The 24,201-nt window shown below is 46.0% G+C and overlaps 1 protein-coding gene across 9 annotated transcripts in view; it reads right to left on the bottom strand.

Moving 5' to 3' along the window:
- Window positions 1-24,201, bottom strand: part of CD274 (CD274 molecule) — a 326,061-nt gene that overhangs the window by 4,756 nt on the left and 297,104 nt on the right. For 5 of the 9 annotated variants that reach the window (XM_085635085.1, XM_085635093.1, XM_085635114.1 and 2 more), the window contains 3 exons: window positions 16,137-16,286; window positions 15,847-15,903; window positions 2,267-2,329 (listed from right to left, as the gene is read on the bottom strand). In XM_085635085.1, coding sequence (XP_085491211.1) covers window positions 2,267-2,329; window positions 15,847-15,903; window positions 16,137-16,286 — 270 coding nt within the window. Of the gene's footprint in view, window positions 1-2,266; window positions 2,330-15,846; window positions 15,904-16,132; window positions 16,287-24,201 lie in introns of all 9 variants that reach the window. The other 4 variants (XR_014970809.1, XR_014970813.1, XR_014970808.1 and 1 more) reach the window with 3 other exon arrangements.

The raw sequence follows: 24,201 nt of genomic DNA, 5'->3' as shown, positions 1-24,201 counted from the left end.
TAGGCAAGGTTTCGCAGCAGAAGGAACTTAATAGACGTTAATGCATCAGGATGGTGGTGTGAAATCAGAATTAGAGTGTGATGTGGCACAAGATGTGCAATGTACTGGAGAGTATTCCGACATAAACTGGTCAAAAGTCAGGACTCCACAAGGCATTCGTGATTGCCATCGGATGGCAGGATGTCAGAACCCTGTCACAGATTTATTGTCAATCTGCAGTACTAGTCGAGATGTCTAAATAGAGCTGAATTTCCTTGGTCGTTATGGTGTATGTGCAAATCCAATAACGTTTTTTTGTAGCTAAACTGTAAATCTGGTGCAGGGTCTTTGCTGTATCCACCCTGTAAACAATCTGTCCCAGAACCAGAACCATTTGGAGGAACCAATTTGTGGACTGGAAGTCTTTCGTGTCATTAGGTAGAGTGCCACTTTGGGCATGGGACCCTTAAGAAGAGATTTGATAGGAGCCCTATCATTCTCCCACATGTGATACCTTGCTGAGTAATGATAGCTTTGTTGTTAATATTTGTATTCTGAACACATGATAGTGTATTAGTCCTTTTTAACCTGAGGATCCTTGACTTTACCAAAAAAACAGCAAAATTACCCTTTATCAAGCCAACGCTTGGTACTCCACTCATTATCGTGTCCACCCTGTCAGCAGCCAATATTTGGAAATTCCACATAAGCCTGTGTTCTCCAGCTGCATGTGCCCAAACATCTATTAACAGCTGAAGGCAATCCAAAAACAGACCTGGCACCCAGACCTGCAAGATATGACACTAGCAGTGGAGGGAGAGCTTCTGAAATACTGTGTACGGAAGGCAAACAAACCTCTTCAACATCTAAAGATAACCTTCCTATGCAACTGGCTATGAAGCAAAACAGGATTAACAAAGATAAAGGAAAATAACAATCTGTGACCACTATATTGCAGAGGTATCCCTCTACAAAAGTAAGAGGAAAACAAACATTTGTAGGAAGATGGCATGAAGATTTGCGATTACGACATTTGCAGGTGGGACATACTGCGCATCTCTTAGCCTCTTCAATGCTTAGCTCTGCTGTGAGTTGAAAGGGGCACCATCATTTGGAAATGGGTGAGGGTTTAAAGTAGGATTAAGGGTCCATATTTTGTCCAATAAGGAAAGTTAATATATATTTTATAAACAGTTGTTACTCCTCATTTTAAGTTCTGCAGATTTTGGAGGTGGTAGAACCATTAACAGGAAATGCCGTTAAATCACAGTTGTTTACCCTTGGCAGTTTTGCATCTGATTCTGAGAGGCAGATCACAAGCAGGTGCCGCAGCACGGCACGGCAAGCCCTTTGGCTGTGCCACACTGCGGCACTTTCAGAGCACAGGACTGCAACATATTTACAACGATATGTCGCATTCCTGTGCTCTACCCTGCTCTGGCACACAAACAGCTGCCATGGGCCAGCGCAGGCACCCTTGCACTATGGTGCAAGGATGCCTGTGTCATGGGGAGATTGTTTTTGTGCAGGAAGGGGCACCTTCCTGCATGAAAACAATCACTACAGGCATTTTCCTCGTTCAATGCGTGCTGTAGAATGCAGCACGCATTGAAAGAGGAAATAAACAAGGAGAAATGAAGACATTTCTCCTCGTTGCGTTTCGCTACGCCACCCCTAGGGTGGCGTAGCATACTGACGCATTTCCAGGCTTACGATTCCTCGTAAATCTGAAAATGTGTCCGGTTCCATGGGTGTTGCGTGGGAACACCCACTATAACACCCATGGAACGCCCCTTTCACGCAAAGTGCTGCGTGTAAAGGGGTCAGATTTACAAGGACAGGAAAAGCCACGCAGGGTGGCTTTTCCTACCCTTGTAAATATGGGGCAGAGAAATGCGCTGCCAGTGCGTCACAAAAAGTGACGTACTGGCAGCGCAAGGGGCTTGTAAATCTGCCCCTGAGTTTTTAAGACTGGAATGGAGAATAACATGAGGCGGTGGTTTTACTGTTTTATAAAGCTGCATATTTTCCCATTAAGGAGCTGTTTATCTTGCACAAATTACTCGCGGTAGTACCTGAAGTCATTCGTCTAGGGGAACAAAATGAAAGCAGAGAAAAACAATGTTTGAGCTTGTTTTTAATTTTACCCCAGGACTCAGGATGTAGTAGACCGAGAAAGCAATATCATATAATGTAGAGTACAAACCCGCATACGCCACCCCTTGCATCATTAAGAACACATTTTAGGGTTTAGGTATTAAAGGGAATGGCGAAGCACTGTACTTACTCTGTCCACAGTGCACATCTGCTTCAACTCTACTGATAATTTCTGCTGGGTAATCGTCATGGGCTATAATAAAAAATAAGAGCGCATATCAATGAAGTTTTGAAAAACATATATTTTGTCCTAAATGCAGTGCCTTTTGGCACCATGCAGGCCATACAAAGATGGAAAGTAAAATCAAATGTTCTTCACCTTATAAAAGTCAGACAGCATGGGGAAAATGTCAAAAACCATACATTAATCAGCATGATTCTTCCAGTGCCCATAACAAGACTAAGAAGGGACCATAAAAGTGTGCAAGAATTTACCCTTGCCATTCTTTCTTTGTCTCACCATTTTCCCATATCAGCCATAACAGCCGACATTTATTTAACCACTTCCTCTGGGACACATTTTAGCTCTCCCTTCTTAACACTCCTGCTCAAATTGATTAACACAATATACCATCCTGTAATGTCCTGCTCTCTGACACAACACTTTTCATCATACGTGCTTTTCCTCTGATGGTGTTTCTTTATCACCATTACTGCCATATTTTCCTTCTCCATCCTACAAATTCCTTAAAACAGCCACTTTTGGCAGCTAGCTGGTATTCAAACTCAAAAGTGCCCTATGCTCCTTCAAAGCCTCATATTGTGATACAGCCCCTGTAAGAAAGAGGGATACACCTATGTACCCACAAATGATCCTTAAGAGAGTCAGTCAAGAGGATCCCACTGGGTGTGGCCAAACGTATGGAGTCCCATACTAATAATCTCTTTACTCTCTCTATCATGACATTACCTTGAGGATGGTAAAGACTACATTTCTTGTGCACAAAACCTGTATTATTGAGAAAAAAAAATGTGATCCAATTTAAATTGAACTCTATTGTCGGATGATATTACCCATGTAAAATGTATCTGTTAAAAATTCAATCGCAGTCCTGGTCTCAAAATACTTGAAAAATCTTACATCTATCCATGTAGAAAAATAACCAACCTGCACCACTGAAAAACATCTATCCTTCAAACTAACACGTAAATGTAACCAAATGTTGCCTAACTTCACCCACGGCCCATCAGGCAATTCACTGGATATCATAGGTGCCTAATAGCGCTACAAAGTCCTTTCCGTTAACTTACAATCTCCACGCCCATGTATTTTTAATTCCACTTCTTTGCCCATCTGTGGCCACAAATATGAGACTTGCAATCTTTCATTACATGGATTCATTCTAAGATGCTCTTTATGTACAAGATCAACTAATTGATGTCTTACTCTTGCAGAAGGCACAAACCTACAACTACAGAGTAACAAATCACCTTTAATCCTAAATTCAGATGTCACCTTATTGAAAGTCTATAACTCCCCTGTCCAACATCTCTCCTTGGGCCGTCCACTTTTAAGGTCACTTTGTCTTTTTCAATGGCTCTCGTCCACTCTTGTTAACTCACACAAGTCTTCACTTATCTTTACTAAGGCTATAAGACATTCTAAAAATACTTACAAATTACTCACATCCATAGGGCCACTCTTTCTTAAAGGAATCTTGGACAAAAGAATCAGCCTTTTTGTTTGCCTGGCCTGCAACACACTCCACTTTAAAGAATGCTCCAGTAATTATGTACTTAATCTGACCACTTTTACTGTGGTTTTTGTGGAGTGCACATTGCCCCCTTCAAAATTTCAGGTAGTGGTTTATAATCTGTTCTAAGAGTGAACCTATATCCATAGATATAACGGCTGAATTTGTGTACAACGCACGTGCAAGCTGACATTTCTTTTTCAATGACAAAATACTGTATTTCCTGTTCTTTCAAGATATGTGGGTAAACACCATATTCTTGTCTCCACTCCTGCCTTTTTGTGTCAGAACACAACTCCAACTCCATAAATGCTTGTATCAGCAATAATGCACATGGGTAGTGTGGGGTCAAATAGTTACAGTAAAGGTACCACTAATAGAATAGTTTTTAGCAGCATTTTCTTTAAAAGGGCAATCCATTTTGCTTGTCTTTCTCCCACAAAATCTAGGTTTTTTCTTTAACAATCTTGTTAAAGGCACAACAAAGGGAAAAAATAAACAAATTCTGTATAAAACATGTACAATCCCAGGAATGACAACTGTTCAATGTTTACAGGAACTGGCATGTCTGTGGCTGCTTTTAATAGTTCCAGTCTCAGTGTAATCCTTTGACCAGTAATCATATGCTCTTTACACATTTCATATGTGTCACTGTGAAATCTCAATGAATTGCTTAAAAAAACAGACAACACTTAATCCAATTTGATATTATGTTTCTCCCAATTTCTACCACAGATCAAATAGTCATCTTTGAATGAGAGAACCAAATCGCACACCTCTATCAAATTGAACATAATGGGGCATATTATCAAGAACGGCGTTAAACTTATCGCCGCTTTAGCTGCAGGAAACTGCTGCAAACGCGGCGATAATGAGCTTGATAATATGCCCTTGAGAATTCCAATAGAAGCCCATGTTCTGGTGTAAACCTGGGCTTCTATTGGAATTCTCAAGGGCATATTATCAAGCCCATTATCGCCGCTTTAGCGGCAGTTTCCTGCCTCTAAAGCGGCGATAATTTTAACGCCGTTCTTGAAAATAAACCCCAATGTGTTAAAACACTGATGCAGCACTTGCCAGTCCGAATGGCATTCCCCATATGGAGTGGAAAACATTGTCAAATGCCTGAACTGAGCTGTATTATCACCTAATGATAGGCTGACTTTAAATCCAATAAAAAAAGACACTTTCTTCCTTAACCATAGCTACCATTTTGTCACTTTTTGGAACATGATGCCCATCCACCCAAATACAATGATTGAGAATGCACAGATCAATACTAAGATGAAGGCATTTGTGCATCTTATAATCTACTAGTATTGCTGGCATCCAAAATGATTAATCCGTTTGTTTGATTATATATTCCTTACACATCCTTTCCAAAACGTCAAACAATTCCTTTCTTTAAACTTCATGGAACCCCCTCAATTTGTGTTTCACCAGAATCATGTTATCTTTAAGTTTGATATGATGTCAGAAACCCTTCCCTCACACCTTCAGAATTACTTCCTAGTGTTTCCCTAACAGAAGTTCCGTACTCCTGTCTGTACATGACCTCAACTCCACCACCAACACATTCTCACCACACTTGCACATCTCCTTTTCAGTACTGACCTGATCAATTCACTTGGCCAGAAAATCATACCTAACATCCCTTGCAGAACCATCACAAAATAATCCTTCCCATTAACAGCAAAGTAAACTTTACCTGAAATGGAATTTCCCATTAACTCGATGCTTTCATCAAAATACCCTAAAAGATTTATCCCGAAATACCCATTTGCTTCAGGGTTCTTATCTGGTTGCTTGAGGTCACGTGCACATCATACACTACTACATGTTTTCTCTGAAATAATTGTAACGTGAGCACCAAAGCCTATTAACAAATCCAAATACGAGGAGGAGCCTAGCGCGCATCCAAGATGGTCGCGTGAGCACAGGGCTCCCCGGACCCTTTCTGCTCCTCGGAATATATCCTGAGACTATCCTGATTTGGTGTATGGAATCTGGGAGGTGAAGACCAGCTGAACATATATCTCTTTTCAAAACTCTAATCGGACCTGGGAATCCTGAGTTGTCGTCGTCGGAACTTTTGGGACCCACCCGACGGAGGTGGCCGGGGTGAAGGTGACCCGTGGGGCCGGGCTGCAATTGAACAACAGCGGCCTCAGCGCGGTGCCAGTTACCGATTCAGCACTTTCGGTTTCGGTTTTGGCCTTCAGGAGATCAGCTGGCGTGCGTGCTCAAGGTGGCGAGGTGCCTCCTGGGCCTCTGCCCGAGGCTTGCTTCCATTTGCTACTGGTGGGCCTAACGCCTCCGACCCCTACACCGACGGTTTCTGGTCCTTTCGCTGGCGCCCGCACACCCCTTGATCGGAGGTCCCATTGAGAGACGGCGCTCACATGGCGGGCAAAGGGGGTCCGGAGGGGCGCAAGACCAAGGCTTCACTGCGCGGGGGAGCGGTCCAGAGCAACAACATGGACCGCTATACCCAGGGCAGGGGGTCCCCTGGCGCTGCTGGCCTCTCCCCGGATGCTGCAGGGGGAGGCACGACCGTCTCTGCGGAACCTTCCCTACAGGACATTATGGGCGCCATCGAGGGCATCAGGGAAACTATCGCGACGCAATATGAGGCCCTGGCCCGTAAGATCGACACTGTCGCGATCGACGTCACCCTGATTCGGGCCGACCTCTCTAAAACCAACGAGAAGGTCCAGGCCCTTGATACACGGACCTCCACCCTGGGTGCGGAGGTGTCGGATCTGCGGGCCGCGCTTGGGGACATTAGAGTGGTCAACGACCATATGGCCCGGCGGCTCGAGGACTTCGAGGGACGGGCCCGACGCAACAATATCCGCATCATTGGGGTACCGGAGTCCTCCGACAGCCGCCCGGTGGACCTTGTGGTCGAGGAACTCATCCTGCAACAGCTGTCCCCGGTTGGCCTAAGCAAATTCTTCGCTGTGGAGCGGGCCCATCGGGTTCCGGGCGGCCGGCCGCGGCCGGGGGCCCCCCCGAGGCCTATCGTGGCTAAACTGTTCCACTACAGGGACCGCGATGCTATTCTGCAGGCTTCACGGACCCGTGGCCCGGTCCGCTACGAGAACTCGACCATCAACTTTTATCCGGACTTCACGCAACTGGTCCAGAAACAGCGGATGGGATTTCAAGGGGTGAAGCGCCGTCTCCGCGAGCTAGGCCTGAAGTATTCGATGATCTACCCGGCGAAACTTCGAGTGGAGCATGGAGAGCGGACAGTCTTTTTTGACTCTCCTGTGGCCGCAAGTGACTGGCTGGACTCGCTGCCGGACGGGGGTGGCCGGCCCGGGCCCTCGGGGGGCACCGCAGGTGACGGGTCCCCTTAGACTGACCTTTGGTCCTTGCTTTTGCGGTTTTGCACTGTACAGTTGGGTCTTACTTCTTTTGCATACTGTGTCTTACCAGGACCCGTGAGGGGTGCGGGCGGGTTCGGGTCCCTTTCCTCCTCCGGGGTCTTTTTGTAGAATGGGGTTAGTGGGGCGACAGGCACACTGCAAGTTGGGGGGGGTCTTTGGCCCGCAGGGGTGCAGGGTGGGGGGCGTTGGACTTGGGGTGGGGTTGGGGGGGAAGAGGGGTTGTTTAGTTGTGTGTTTTTTGTTTACAGGGCGAGGTATTGATTTTTATCCATATTTGGGAGCGGTGCTGCGGGCTGGGGGCCTCTTGATCTATTGGAGGGGATGGGGGGAGACGGGTTGAGGCTTATGTCATGGAACGTCAATGGGTTGGGGGACCGTATTAAGCGGGGTGTTGTACTGCAATATTTGCGTCGTTTGACTCCTGATGTGGTGTTTCTCCAGGAGACGCATTTGGTCGGCAATGTCTGCCATGCGATGAACAGGGGGGGATACCGCCTCGTAGCCCATTCTGGTTTCACAACTGGCTCCAGGGGGGTGGGCATTCTCCTGCGAACTTCCCTTCCGGTGGAGATCACGAGGATAGTCTCGGATGACAGAGGGCGTTACGTGTGTTTGATTGGGAGGTGGGAGGGGCAGCCCCTTACCCTGGTTTCAGTCTACGTCCCCCCGGGCCTCCAGAACTCCACCTTTACTGACTTGGGTCGAATGCTGCTTGACCTTCCGGACGGCCTCCTGCTCATGGGCGGGGACTTTAATTCTGTGGTTTCGGGTGAACTGGATCGTCACCCACCGAGGACCCTCCCCGCTGCCCAGTCATGGCTGGGTGGGATGTTGGAGACCTTCGGCTTGGTGGATAGTTGGAGACTAATGCATCCGACCCAGTGCCAGTTCACCTTTCATTCGGGGGCGCATGGGAGTCTCTCCAGGTTAGACTACTTCCTTATGCCCGCGGCGCAGACTGGTCGGATTCGAGAGGTCAGACACCTGGCGCGTGGTATCTCCGACCATTCTCCGCTGTGGCTTCTCTTTGACACCGGGTCGCGGTCCGCAGGGCGGATAGCTCCCATTAACCCCTGGTACCTGCGGGACCCTGTGACTCGTGACAGCCTGGTTAAGGCCATGGACCAATACTTCAGTGAAAACGAGGGGTCGGTGTCGTCTGCGTTGTCCCTTTGGGAAGCCTTTAAAACTGTTATACGCGGACACGCCCTCGCCCAGATAGTGGTGGCCAAGAAGGTTAGGAGCGAGGCGGTGGGGAAGCTGGAGGCTGACATCTCGGGGCTGGAGTCGGCCTTGGAGGCGAATGTTACTCCGGATGGGCTACATGCCCTTAGCCTGAAACAGTTCGAATATAGGTCCCTGGTCACTGACGCGGCCAAAACTATGTATAGGGAGCAGCAGGGCCGATTGTATGGCGCGGGGGATAAGGCGGGGAAGTTGATTGCGTGGCTGGACAAAAAGGAGAGAGTGAATCGTGTGGTCCCCGAGTTGCGTGCTGCGGATGGTGTGTGTGTGACTGAGCCGGATGAGATTGTGGAATGCTTCGCGGACCACCTCCGGGCGGTGTACTCCCCGGTGACTGACAGGGATGAGGATGACTCTCGCCTCCTACTGAGAGATATTGCTCTGCCCGGCCTGTCCGTTGAGGACCGGGAGCGGCTGGACGCCCCCTTATCGTCGGATGAAATAGCGACTGCGATTCGTTCCCTTCGCTCGGGCAAGGCTATGGGTCCTAACGGTCTGCCCATTGAACTATACAAATTGCGTCCTGATAAGCTTGCGCCCTTCCTCAGCCGCATGTTCCGCGACTCTCTTGCGGCGGGTTCCCTTCCGGCCGACCAGCGCTTGGCCACTATAGTCGTTATCCCCAAGGAGGGCAAGCCGCGCGACCGCTGTACTTCTTACCGGCCTATTTCACTGCTCAATGCGGAGCCTAAAATCCTGGCGAAAGTCCTGGCCAATCGATTGTTGAGTGTCGTGTGCGACCTTATCCATCCGGACCAATGCGGCTTTATCCCGCACCGCAACACCGCTCTTAACTTGCGGCGTCTGCACGGTGTCCTCGCCAGGGCGGAGTTCCTCTCCGAACCGGCTGTGCTGGTTTCTCTGGATGCCACGATGGCATTTGACACTATTGAGTGGCCATTCCTCTGGGCCGTCTTGGATAAATTCGGCTTTGGAGAGGGATTTATTGGCTGGGTGAGGCTCCTTTACACGGGACCCATGGCTCAAGTGGTGGTGAATGGGCGGGTCTCTCGGCCCTTTGCCCTCGGCAGGGGCACGAGGCAGGGGTGCCCGTTGTCCCCGTTGCTTTTTGCTCTCGCCCTGGAGCCACTCGCTGCCTGGCTCCGTTGGGAGCCCTCGCTTAGAGGGATCCGGTGGGGCCCGGGCTTCGAAGATCGGGTCTCGCTGTATGCGGACGACATTCTCCTGTATCTCACCTCACCGCGGCAGTCACTCAACGTCCTCTTTGACGTTCTGACCTCCTTTGGGAACAATTCGGGTCTCACGATCAATTGGTCTAAATCCTGCGTTTATCCCATCTCTGGTGGTCCTCCTCTCCTGCCGCCTCGGCTCCCGATTCAAATATCTCTGAGCGGCTTCAAGTACCTGGGGATATACGTTTCGCTGGACCCGGTGGCTCGCTATGAGCAGAATCTCCTGCGTCCACTTCGGCGACTGCGTGAGGACACGGCCCGGTGGTGCAGGCTGCCCCTGTCCCCGCTGGGTCGGGCCGCGCTGTTTAAAATGATGTCCCTTCCCAGGTTCCTCTATGCACTCCAGAACTCCTTCGACGTTATCCCGGTGGCCTACTTTCGGGAGGTGGAGAGCCTGCAGAGGAGACTGGTGTGGAACGGGCGGGCGCGTATTGCTCTTGCCAAGCTCACTCTCCCCTGGTATGACGGGGGCACCGCGCTTCCGGACATTCGCAGGTACTATTGGGCCTCGCAGCTAGCTGCCATTAACCACGCCACGTATGCGCCCGGCTTGAATCCGGCGTATGAGATGGACAAGTTCCTGCTTCCCGGCGGGAACTACAACAGGGCACTTTATTCCCGCCTGGCTGGCCGGACCCTTACGGGTCCTACTAAGATTGCTGTGCGGACCTGGAGGGCTGCCACTGCGGCCATGGGCTGGAGTGAGCGAATGACATGTGCTACTCCCTTGTTTGCCTCCGACCGCCTGGGCAGCTTGTGGACCACCAAGGGGTTTGACCAGTGGGACACGATTGGCATCAGCAAAGTGGGAGACCTGTGGCACAAGGGCGCGGTCAAGACTTTCGCGGTGCTCCAGGCCGAATACGAGCTGACCGACAGGGAGTTCTTCCGCTACGCCCAGGTTCGACACGCCCTGCTCTCGGTCTTCGGGGAGGGGACCAAGATCCCTGTTTCCTCGCCCCTCGAGGACCGCATACTTGACGGACATGTCCCTGATAGTGCTATTTCTTTAATTTATAAAAAATTGATTAATCACCGGGCGGATCTCCTGGTGCGCCTTCGGGAGGCTTGGACTGGGGATGGGGTCGAATTGGACGACGAAGATTGGCAGTCTGCACTGTCGTCCCCCAGGGAGGTTGCCATTCCGGCTCGTCTCCGGTTGGTACAGCTCAAGATTCTCCACCGGGTGTATGTGACGGGTCCGCGCTTGGTCTCGATGGGATTTTCCGACGACGGGCTCTGTAAGCGAGGCTGTGGGCTCAGCGCCACCTTTCTTCATATCCTTTGGGAGTGCCGCGAGGTGGCGGACTACTGGCGCCGGGTCCACACGGTTATGGGACGGGTCACCGGGGTTGTGCTGCTGCCGGAGGTGCGTCGCTGTGTCCTGAATGTGTGGGAGCCCAATGACTACAGCGCGGCTCAGACTCGGTGGGCGGCCCTAGGGAACATGATTGCCAAGAGGGATATAGCGCAACTTTGGGGCGCTCAACGGCCGCCCACCGTGTCAGTATGGAAGGAGAATATGGACTGGTGTATGTTTCGGGAGAAGACAGTGTATGTGGCCCGTGGCAAGCCGGGGGCATGGGGTAGAATTTGGGGTCAATGGAATGCGTATCGCGGAGGCATCTGTACGCCCCCCCTGGTAGACACTGATATCGCCATGTCCCCCTGACCCTTGATGGCTCCTGGCGCTTTCTGTAACAACTACATATGGACGTTCATCTCCCTTGACCCCCTTTCCCCCGCCCCCTCCGTCCCCGGCCTCCCGGTACTCCTTTCTTTAGCGGATTGCTCAAATGTTCTGACTGGAGTTTCCCGGGGGGAGCCTGATCCGCACTGGTATCCCTCATAACTCGCCTTTTGTTTTTATTGTTTTTCCTTTTGTTTCTGTTATTATTGGACTGACGCTTGCTGTTCTTCGAGAACTATCTTGAGCCACTGCGGGGCAGTGCCCTGGGAACTGATTGTAGCCTGGATATGTGTATATTTCCTTATGTACCTAGCGGCCGGCCCGGGTGGTTGTAGGCCCATACTTGTAACCGTATTATTGTTCAATAAAAACTTTTTCAAAAAAAAAAAAAAAAAAAAAAAAAAAAAAACAAATCCAAATACTGCCATCAATGATGACTTTAACAATAGAGTACCATTCTTTTCACATCCCAATTTGCTCCAATCAATCACATCAGCATAAGTACTACATTTTCATATTGTCTTAAAAGTAATTTTCTTCACTTGGTTCTCTTCTAGCTAGCATGGCACACTTTCAAAATGCCTTACTACTCCATAATTGCTGAAGGGCTCTTACAAGTTAGTAATTTTTCAAAACCATTTTTTGTTATAGCACCTCACCACAAGTTGATCCTGATTGAGTTGCTATGTGAAATTTTGAATCTCACATGCAGCAGCCAATGTTTGTAAGGTTGCCAAATTTGAGTCAACAGTTTCATCTGGATATAGGTCATCTGAGAATAACTTTTGTCTGATAACCATCAGACTTTTCTGTACATTCAACTTTTCTATAGTAATTTTTCCTTCTCTTCATATTCATTGAATTATTCTAGATGTTCAAAAATTGAAAGATATTTACCTATTCTTTGACTCTTTTCCCCTAAGCAGTGTTCCAACACACACCTTTTCCTACTAGGCCCCAAATGAAACCATCTGCGGGGGTAGCTTTTTCCTGAAGCTAAGTACAAATGTGGTCAGGAAAACAATAAATCAGAAATTAGTAATTATCAGCAGTTGGCTGCCTCAGTCTTGCACTGTTCGCTGTCACACTAGATTTTAAGTGGTTAGAATGAGATTTGCTGACACACTGCTGTAGCGAATTGCTTAGCTTGGCTTCTACTGCAGTAGCTTCCCAAGAGACTTTGAGACGCATTACATAAGGTTAGTGTGTGACTTCCATGGTGCCTGACCTGCCTGACTTCCAATGCCGCCAGACCCACTTGACTTGCATTGTACTACTTGATTTCTAGTGCCACCTGGCTGCAGTCTTTCGATTATTTCACTCATGTGGAAATCAATAACTTGAAAATCCCTAGCTCGCTTTTCCAACCTCCCATCTACAGTCACAAGTGTGATGCCCTGCACACAACTGCAGGACTTTTCCACTGCAGCACCAGTGGCTTTTCAAAGCAATGCTGGCTGAATATGTTAGATTGATGTCGGAGTGTGGTGGTGGGTTGGAAAACCTCTTATTGACAATATTGTGGTAAAAAAGGTATATATATGTAGTTGATTTCTTCATATCTAAAATTGCAGAGGTAGGATTTCAGACAATCTACATTGCATATAAAAAGATGAAATATAATATAATCTGTGAGTAGGATACACCATGATGGATTCCAGCCTTCCGCAAGCATAAAAGGCCCAATGAAAAGCTGACTACACAAATCATTTGTTATTGTTTTATTAGACCATGTCAGCACCACTTCCTCTCATTACACAAACCAATATCGTGAGCACTTGGAAACAATAGAGACTGATATCTTGAGTCTTCCTTGACTTTAAAAAGAGATTAGGCATGAGAAAAACTGTGGCTTACAAGACCTGTTGGAAAACCTGCTTTAGACGAAATCAAAGTCTGGATTAGAATAACCAACCTAGAGACGAATGATACAAATGATGTTAACTACATACAGTACAAAGTGACATGAGAGTTTGTACTGAAGACAAATATTGATTTATACCAGAGAGCTCTACAAACCCTCATGAGTATTTGTATACTGACTAAAGATTAAAATGGGAAGAACAAGGGATACTGATCTCTAGCCCTGAAAAAGTGGCTGACAATGGCGAAACATGTGTTACCTGTTTGAGGCTGTTGTGGATTTTAACAATGTGTAAACAATGATAATCATGTTATGAAGACCAACACCTCTGATACAAATACCTTTTTTACCACTGGTTATTGAATGTACTGTATATGTGCTTATTTCTAACGTTTTTATCAATATGTCACTGTATTTTGGTATAAACCGGAAGAAGAATGGTATATATATATATATTTGTTTTCAAATAAATATTGAAAAAAGAAATCTAAATGATGCTTGTCATATGGATTTTCATTAAAGTTCATATCTATTAGGAGACAGAATAATTATATGTGGGCTTTCATTCAGGGTGTTGAAGTGATTGGCAGGAGCTAAGAGGATGGGACAAATGGAAAGAAAAACAGCAGAAGATATACTCACAAGACCAAGCCAAAACAAAGTACAAAACCTTTTCCAATGTGCATTTACAATTTAAAGAATTATTGGCAATAAATCTGGCCTACTGCTGCACAATTGTGAAATTCACAAAGCAATCTAAACCAGACACAATTTTTTATTCATCACACAACAAAAAGGACACACAGAGAAGTGGATAACAGTGAGCATGTTTGATGGGCTGTGCACTTTGCACAAGTGGCTCCATTCAATGGCACATCTCACTCTCATTCTGGCTTACCAGTGACAGATGTTGGTCACAGTAGGGGGAGAGTGGTTGGGACTGGAAGAGATAGGAGGATAGGGCGAGAAGTCAATCATGTGACCCAAAAGGGAAGTGGAACTGGTACATGTGGGCCTGAGGGTCAAGTTGGGGGAAGTTGGCACACTCATTCTGTACTGTGGTGACGTAAAACCCATGAAAAACACATTTGCAGCATTTGTGGCAATAGCTTCTCTTAGGGAAGGTTTTCACGGAAATTAAGATGCATTCCATCGATGAAGCAGCAGAGCAAGTGTGACATTGGGTGCTCAAGAAAGACAGTGGTAATAGGCAAAAACGTAATCAAGAAATGAATTAAATGCAAAGTAGAATGACACTGATTTACTATCATGTAATTGCGCCAGGAACTAAAAAGCACTTGATTAATAGTACCCAACTTGCCCCTTCAAACCACAAGACACGCCTTTGGAATAACTTCAACTTTATGCTTAGGCCTAAAACCTTAACCCAGCATTTCAGAATCCTGTTTCTCTCAAGACAGTATTGATAGAAGATTTAGCATAAGCAGAATAAACAAAAATGTGAACATTCTGCATTCCAGAAAACAGTGCGCATGTAAGGAACAAGTCAAATGTAGACAGCTGCGGTTCCTCCAGCTTCAGAAAATGTGTATTTAATAAAATGGTCAATGGTCACATGACCATTTGAAGTGCACTGCGTCTCTGTAGACTCAGAGTTCGTTGCCTAAACATAAAGTGTGAATGTCAGATTGGCCGGCCGTCTTGCGATGGCCAGCCAGACATGCGTACTTCAACAGGCAGCACTATGAGATGTGTTTCAGCTTGGCGGACTGCAGGCACAGGGTCTTACACATCCAAGACATGTCATCAGGCAAATCCTATACCATTACACATCCAACACCATCACACGCTCTGAGTGCGTGCATGAGTTAGTGTGTGCACCTGCTCCTTCTGCTTATGGGTGCACAAGGTTGTGTTCAATGGTTGGAGAGGGGCACTAGAGAAGTGGTTCAAATAATATCCATGTTGGTGAAACAAAGGATTTTTCTAAGATCACACACTTTGGTCAAGGGGGAAACCAGGATTGGTTTCCACATTGCATAATACAGACCTTGGGTTCTTGTAGCTATTGTCTCACTCGCTTCTTTCAGTCACAGTGTGAAAATTAGAAGTTCTTTTGTGCCCTACCATTTTCAAAAGTCACCACCCGCCACTGAATGTAGAAATGCTGCAATTATGCCAGGTTATCACTCGACGGGCAGTCAAGAAAGCCAAGAGAAAATACACTATTTCCATATTGACCGAAATTCTGCAGTGCACGGTACCACACATGTGGATCCTGACATTCACCAACTTGTCAGAGGAAAGACATTCCATTATGAACTGTGAAATCCGCTGGGAACCTGCACACGCTGCAGCCACATATGATAATAAATATACCGTGTGGAGAATGGCAAGTTGAGGTTAGAGAGACATAGAGGTGGGAGGAGAAACAATAGTGGCAAATCTGGTAGATATCAGCTACATTTTCTCTAGTCAATTTGCAAAGGGGGCAGATGAGTGCCTCGTTACTCTTCTGAATTGTGTTCCACTGTTCCACATTTTTTACTTCACATAGGTAGACAGGTGACCAATATATTACCTCACTCTGTTTAAATTGGCTGATTGGTTTATTACATTGACTTTCATTCAAATACTGACTCAGGCAGTGCAAACTTCATTGACTTACAATTCACATCAGATTTTCTGCGATTTTGAGGGGTTCCACCATCCATACAGTCTCCTGCTGTCAAAGACAAAAATATGTTAATGAGAGTAGTGTTCTGATCTGTTTTTTTAAACTGAGTTTTATTTCCTAAGCACTAAATTTTAAATTACTGATTCTTTGGACAAAGCATAAAAAACATGCATTAAACTTTGCATCCAGAAACGTGCAAACAATTCTAAATGACATGTAGAGCACACTGAGCTGTTTTCCGTTCTCTTCTGTGGTCAGAAACAACTGAATCCTGTACCTACTGGAATTCTCTTTGTCGCTGTTGCGGTAAAGGTTCCGGCAGAAGTTCCCCAGAGTTTTTTGCATGTGGTGTGGAGGGTTTTTTGCAGACAGCCTGCCCGGGGCCGCCGATGGAGTCTCCCCATGTGTTGAAAAAGAGCATGTGCGGCGGCCTAGAAACAAAGTACAGGTATTTAAGCACTTCATTTGTGCCATGAACTCTTTACTGTATGCTGTGAGTCCTTACCCAAAATACTATTGCAAAAGAATATACTACTATCTACTTTGCTAAAGTTACCTTTTATGACGACCTCCACTTCCGTAGTTTCTCAAATACAAAGGGTGCTGGTGCTAATACAATTGGCATTAGTATAAGATGGTGAACAAGACATAAGGAAGGCTAATCAGCAGCTTGGAGCAGTGTCTAGTAAGAGCACTACGGGGTATTTTTTACACAATTTTGCGCTGCGTTACGTGAAAAGGAGAGAGCGGGGCAGCGCCATATTCACAGAGATATAGCACTATTCTGCTCTCTCCCTAGCACTGGTGCACGATCAGGCAGCCGTGTGCCACGCACACACCTTTGCACCATAGTGCAAATGTATCTGCATGAGTCTAGCATAGGTTTTGTACTGCAAGGGAACTTTTCTAGTAGAAAATAATATGCTCAGACTAATTTGAAGCTTTTCCTACTTTGTAGGTGTGCTGTGCACTGCAGCACACATGCAAAGTCGGAAAAGAAAAGAGAAATAAAAGCATTTCTCCTCGATAGCGCCCATTTCAAAAGGGCAGTATTTTTTATGTAAAACCCGCTCTACTTTATTTTTGTAGAAAGGGTTTTGCATCAAAAACGATGGGTGGTTGCATGATTCACCCATGCACCACCCATGGAACTCCCCCTTGACGCTAAGTAATGCAAAGCAGCTGATTTGTGTAACTTTCAAGTGAATGTTCAGCACAAAAGACGTTTTGAGCTGGAAAGTACATTAAAAAAACAAGCATTTTGCGCTAATTTGCATCACTTTTGTGAGTCAAACATGGCACAAACGTTTAGTAAATAAGTCCCTATATGTGTGTTGGTGGCAGAGTAATCCACTTTTTGATAAAAGCTACTGGGAATATCAACAACAAAATTGCAACAACGGAATCCCCACCACAGGAGATGACAAAGCTCTGGTTCGCTGTTATTGGGATGGCATCATTGACTCCAGGCATGCAGGGACCTGAGATTCACACAAACCCTATTTCTGTAGGTTCTTATAGGAACCCATATGCCCTGTTGCCCAAAATTATTTGCTGGCATATGTCCAGTACCTTTGGGATGGCCGTCTAAGGGCTGAGAGCAAAGGTGGAAAAAACTCAGCCCCTTTGTAGGGGAGAAGTTGGATCCAGTTAAATGTTGCCATGGGGAAATGAGTGCTTTTTGAGAGTACAAGCCCATTAATTGTATCCTCAAGAGATCAAGTGGTCTGCTATGGCTTATGATAGGTTTATGGATTATGATATTCCCAATGTGATCCTGTAGTTGACTACTCGACCTCTCCCACACGCTCTAGCCTGCTCCTAAGGCTCACCACTGTAGGGTAGCCTTGCTGCCTGCAGAAGGAGGGGCTGGGCAGTTGTTAATGTATTTGCCTGTAGGGACAGGGACGTAACAAAGACCCCTGCAACCGCCGCAGTGCGGGGTGCCCTGAGCTTCAGGGGCCCCCTCAGCGCATTACCCTAACCTGAGAGCCCCTCAGTGAGTAGGGAGGGGCCTCCTCCATGTATTCTGCAGGGGGTCCCCTCAAGGTTCGTTACGCCAGTGTGTAGGTACACCTCCTCATAGGCATCCTAAAGTTCCTCTTATGCAATGTTGTCAATCTCAGGAAACATTATTACTTATAAGCAAATAACTCAATCGGCTAAGGTATAATAGACAAGCAAATTCTACCCATTGGTAAGGTGCAAGAATGGCATGAGATGATCTGCACGCATAAAACAGTTGGAGAAAATTGTGTTGTCATCACTCTGGAAACCTAAAAGTTTCAGCTAATTTCTTTGAATCTACTGGTCACCCTGACGAATGCCAGGTTTGCAGAATACCAACGCAGACTAGTTGTGATTTCATCTCATACTTTCTTCCACAAATCCCATATCCTACACTATCTATCACTTTATTTTATTCTTGCAGCTTTTTTTCTATCCCTGAATTATCCCTTTATCACTGTTATGCTACCTTTGCATCGTTCCTGCGTTCTCCAGTTTGTACCTTTCTCTCTTTTCCTGTGGGTCAACGCCTGTTGATGAAAATCATGTTCGGTGCCCCAAAAAGGACTGCCAGTGTCAATGACTTGCAGCCAGCAACTAGCACAAACTAAATACTGGAAGGGTGCAGTTTCCCAACCAAGGACAGGTTTGGAACTTAAGCCTCATTGGACACCAATATCTGATTTGTAGGAGAAGGCCAGGCAACTACTACTGGGTCAATTACTTTGCTATGAAGGTGTTGGCAGAATGTTGTTTGGTCGAGAACTAACATTATTGGGAGCTATAGTAGGAAATGTTCTGTGGGACTGAACTCCTTTCCAATACTTACCCATTTAGAACATGGGGCTGATTACCCCATCTCATTCTAGCTAGCAACATGGAATATAGCAAGCCTGAGGGAGAGCCACAAACCTGCAAGAGACATGGCTCTTTGAGCCTTGTTACTTGGATGGTTAAAAGTCATTTTTTATACCTGTGACCAAAATGGGAAGGGGAATCCTTCCAGGTGGTTTAATAACTTTAGTATCAGTAAATATCTTATGTATATGTATCCCTGTGATAGTGAAATCCACCCATAATCTGGATCTTGATTTAAAGGTTGTGGATGGGGTTTAACTTTGATTGAAAAAGTACTATAACATCATTGGGGGTTCTAGTTCACCTCACCATGTTTATCAACTGGTTATTTGTAACTATGAGCCTGATTTAAAGTTTGGCAGATTGGTTTCTCCTTTACAAACATGACTGGTATCCTGCTCACTGTATTTCAAGCTTCATTATATATAATGCACCTGTAATACTGCAGACGGGATATCTGTCATGTTTGTGACAGGAACCTATTCATCGTATTCCAAATTCGTCTCTAATACATCAGATGGTCTCCAAGGAGAAAGTTTAATCATAAGCGACTTCAATGCAGAACTGCAACTTGGCCATAAAAGTTCTATTTAGAAAAGATAGAAACTGAGAGGGCTGTCTCAGAGATTCTGCACACGTATGTCACTTGATAGGGGCTAGATCATACCATTTTGGTTGCATTGTGATGCTACAACCTATAAGCAAATTCAAAGATAAACACTCAATGAAACATGCAGAATTGATAAATCTACCCAACCGCCATAAAGCATGCAGGTCTGATCAATTAAAACAGCTTTGACAATTTCACTCTGAAATGTAACAATTAAATTATATTGGGTAACAATCAAATGATGTGGGGGACTCACAGGCCAAGAGAGGGTCAATGACCTACAATAATTATCAGGTCCTTAGGGATGTCATCTTGGGTGACATTTCAATACATGAATAGGGTAGTTTCGGATTGGTTGTTTTTGCCTTCATGCTTTCTTCTAGGCATCGACTCCTCATTTGTAATTTGCTGTTGTTACTTTCGTTTATTGGTATGTCCTAGCAGTCATATCCCTCTACTTATTCAATGTAGTTAGTGTGCCAATTACATTTGTATCCAGTAAAGGCCCATCTTAAAGAAATTCACAAATTAAATATTGTACCAGAAGATGTAATGTCTAATTTTATTAGCTTTCAAGTATTTCCATTCAAACTAAAATCATTATGTACAAAGAACTGTTGATGGACAGAATGCAGAACAATGTCATACATTCACCCCAGTACAGAGATCTGGGCCTATATCCATCGTTTTTATGCTCACCATGCCATTCCAGTTTGGACCCAGCCATATGCAAATCAGTCTTGACCCTGTGCCCCATGGGAAAAGTCGAGCCCGAACTGCCAGGCCAGGTCCTCCCTGGACTGGAAACAAGCGTCCTATGACTGGTTTCGGGGTTTCACCCCTCTTCAGCCAAGATAGCTTGATTCCAGTGGCATGGATAGCACGGGACTCACGTCTGAGCATACCCGTCCCACTTGGGGTGACAAATGCAAAAAGAGCTGTTGATGGACAGAATGCAGAACAATGTCATACATTCACCCCAGTACAGAGATCTGGGCCTAAATCCATCGTTTTTTTGCTCACCATGCCATTCCAGTTTGGACCCAGCCATATGCAAATCAGTCTTGACCCTGTGCCCCATGGGAACAGTCCAGCCCGAACTGCCAGGCCAGGTCCTCCCTGGACTGGAAACAAGCATCCTAGGACCGTTTCGGGGTTTCACCCCTCTTCAGCCAAGATAGCTTGATTCCAGTGGCATGGAGAGTACGGGACTCACGTCTGAGCATACCCGTCCCACTCTGGGTGACAAATACAAAAAGAACTGTTGATGGACAGAATGCAGAACAATGTCATACATTCACCCCAGTACAGAGATCTGGGCCTAAATCCATCGTCCTAGGATGCTTGTTTCCGGTCCAGGGAGGACCTGGCTTAGCAGTTCGGGCTGGACTGTTCCCATGAGGCACAGGGTCAAGACTGATTTGCATATGGCCAGGTCTAAACTGGGGTGGCATGGTGAGCAAAAGAATGATGGATTTAACCCAGATCTCTTGACTGGGGGTGTATGTTTTGATTTGTTCTGCATTCCGTCCATCAATTGTGTGTCTTTTGCTTTCTCGCCCTAAGTGTGCCAGGTATGCTCAGACGTGAGTCCTGGGCTCACTGTGCCAGTGGAATCAAGCTATCCTGGCTGAAGAGGGGTGAATCCCTGAAATCGGTCCTAGGATGCTTGTCTCCGGTCAGGGAGGACCTGGCTTGGCAGTTCGGGCTGGACTGTTCCCATGAGGCACAGGGTCAAGACTGATTTGCATATGGCTAGGTCTAAACTGGGGTGGCATGGTGAGCAAAAGAATGATGGAGTTAACCCAGATCTCTTGACTGGAGGTGAATGTTTTGATTTGTTCTGCATTCTGTCCATCAATTGTGTGTCTTTTGCTTTCTCGCCCTAAGTGCGCCAGGTATGCTCAGACGTGAGTCATGGGCTCACTGTGCCACTGGAATCAAGCTATCCTGGCTGAAGAGGGGTGAAACCCCGAAACCGGTCCTAGGATGCTTGTTTCCGGTCCAGGGAGGACCTGGCTTGTCAGTTCGGGCTGGACTGTTCCCATGAGGCACAGGGTCAAGACTGATTTGCATATGGCCAGGTCTAAACTGGGGTGGCATGGTGAGCAAAAGAATGATGGATTTAACCCAGATCTCTTGACTGCGGGTGAATGTTTTGATTTGTTCTGCATTCCATCCATCAATTGTGTGTCTTTTGCTTTCTCGCCCTAAGTGCGCCAGGTATGCTCAGACGTGAGTCCTGGGCTCACTGTGCCACTGGAATCAAGCTATCCTGGCTGAAGAGGGGTGAAACCCCGAAACCGGTCCTAGGATGCTTGTTTCCGGTCCAGGGAGGACCTGGCTTGGCAGTTCGGGCTGGACTGTTCCCATGAAGCACAGGGTCAAGACTGATTTGTATATGGCCAGGTCTAAACTGGGGTGGCATAGTGAGCAAAAGAATGATGGATTTAACCCAGATCTCTTGACTGGGGTTGAATGTTTTGATGTGTTCTGCATTCTGTCCATCAATTGTGTGTCTTTTGCTTTCTCGCCCTAAGTGCGCCAGGTATGTTCAGACATGAGTCCTGGGCTCACTGTGCCACTGGAATCAAGCTATCCTGGCTGAAGAGGGGTGAAACCCCGAAACCGGTCCTAGGATGCTTGTTTCCGGTCCAGGGAGGACCTGGCTTGGCAGTTCGAGCTGGACTGTTCCCATGAGGCACAGGGTCAAGACTGATTTGAATATGGCCAGGTCTAAACTGGGGTGGCATGGTGAGCAAAGGAATGATGGATTTAACCCAGATCTCTTGACTGCGGGTGAATGTTTTGATTTGTTCTGCATTCCATCCATCAATTGTGTGTCTTTTGCTTTCTCGCCCTAAGTGCGCCAGGTATGCTCAGACGTGAGTCCTGGGCTCAATCTGCCACTGGAATCAAGCTATCCTGGCTGAAGAGGGGTGTAAACCCCGAAACCGGTCCTAGGATGCTTGTTTCCGGTCCAGGGAGGACCTGGCTTGGCAGTTCGGGCTGGACTGTTCCCATGAGGCACAGGGTCAAGACTGATTTGCATATGGCCAGGTCTAAACTGGGGTGGCATGGTGAGCAAAACAATGATGTATTTAACCCAGATCTCTTGACTGGGGGTGAATGTTTTAATTTGTTCTGCATTCCGTCCATCAATTGTGTGTCTTTTAAAATCATTATGTGACATGTAGCGATGTAGGGAGCAACATGTTTTAGCACCATCCTTCATTCATAATATCGGAGCTAACTATATTGTTTTTTCTGTCAATGATATTCATGTTAAAAAATAGAATACTAATATATTGTGATATATAGTCGAGCTTACATTCATATAATATATTGTATACAGATTATCGTATATTTTATAATAAAGATACATTTTATTATGTGTTAGTTTTGAGTTTTTATGTTCTCATTTAATTTGTCAGCATTGTGGGTTATTTTTGAGAGTTTCTAGCATTTCATGTTTAAAGTTTTATAATTTTATTTTTGTGTCAAAGGATTTTTTAAAGTATATAATTTGTAGGGATTCTTTTTTTTTTAATTACATGTAATTGTATTACATTTTGAGTTTATAAATGTGGGGGTTCACATATATTGCTTTTTAAAATAAAATATGGTTTAGTGGGTTATTGGGTTTATTGGGGTGGGGTGGTGAGCTAACCATTTTGGAGGTTTCAGTTTTAAAATGTTATTTACAATAGGGCCATATTTATCAAGGGGTTGCTTCGCTTTTGCACCACGCAAGGCCCCCTTGTGTAGCCCTGGGTTGCTTAATAAATCCAGAATAATGCAACTCAACGCAAATTGCTGTGTTGCATTACTCTACCCCAGAGAGGCATTCTATGAGGGGTGTGTGGGTGTTCCCACGCAAAATCCATGGATTTTGACGCATTTCCAGATCTACCATTACTGGTTGACTTGGTAATGTTCCGAAATGCTACACCTTTTCAGGTGAGGCCCAACGAGGAGAAATATCTTTATTCCTCCTCGTTACTTCCTCTTTCTACGTGTGCTGCATTTTACAGCACACATAGAAAGAGGAAAATGCCTCAGGGGATTGTTTTTGTGTAGGAAGGTTCCCCTTCCTGCACAAAAACAACCCTGCTTGCAACGCAGGCACCCTTGCACCATGGTGCGAGAGTATCTGCATTGGTGCCAGGCAGCACATTGTGCACCAGCGCTGGAAAAGGCAGGAATGCGCTGAATTGAGATAAATACCCTGCATTCCTGCCCTTTCCCTGTCATGAAGCTCAGTGCAGCAAAGTGACTCGCTGCACTGCGCTGCGTCATAATTTGATAAATATGTTCCTAAATATATATTATTTATGTGATTTCTCAGTTTCATTGCTTGTAAACATTAAGGTTTGGGTTTTTTAATTCTGTCATTTTTAAAAAAACATTCTTTATTGCATTTTTAATCAATAATCTTCACATATGGTACAGCATACAGTCATAATCGTATTCATGCAGTGGATCAACAAACACATCTCAATATATTGACACGGATTAAAGTTTGGCAGCAGATCACACAATGTTATGTCTTCTAAAGGAATAGCCGAATGTATTCATCACAGATTAGAATGAAAAGTCAATAACTTCTGTAACTGTGAGTGTTGCTGCCCAATGCAACTAATGGGAACTGTGGAGACGTGGGTGGCAGGAGCATGTTACAACATGGGGGGTGTTCCAAGGGGAACATGGGAGCGGGAGAAACCACTATGTATGGGCCTTCCTTGGTATCCGTTAAACATGTATGTGTGGGTGGATGGGTCACCCAGTGGGTCAATCTATTCAGCCATCTGGCTCCCCATGGCAGGTTCTGCAGACTGAGGGGAGCGGATTCAGGCTGTCAAACAATTTGA

The sequence above is a fragment of the Triturus cristatus genome, chromosome 2_1 (assembly GCF_964204655.1).
Source record: "Triturus cristatus chromosome 2_1, aTriCri1.1, whole genome shotgun sequence".
NCBI lineage: Eukaryota > Metazoa > Chordata > Amphibia > Caudata > Salamandridae > Triturus > Triturus cristatus.
The sequence above is the reverse complement of the archived record's forward strand: the minus strand, read 5'-3'. Positions and strand labels throughout refer to the sequence as shown.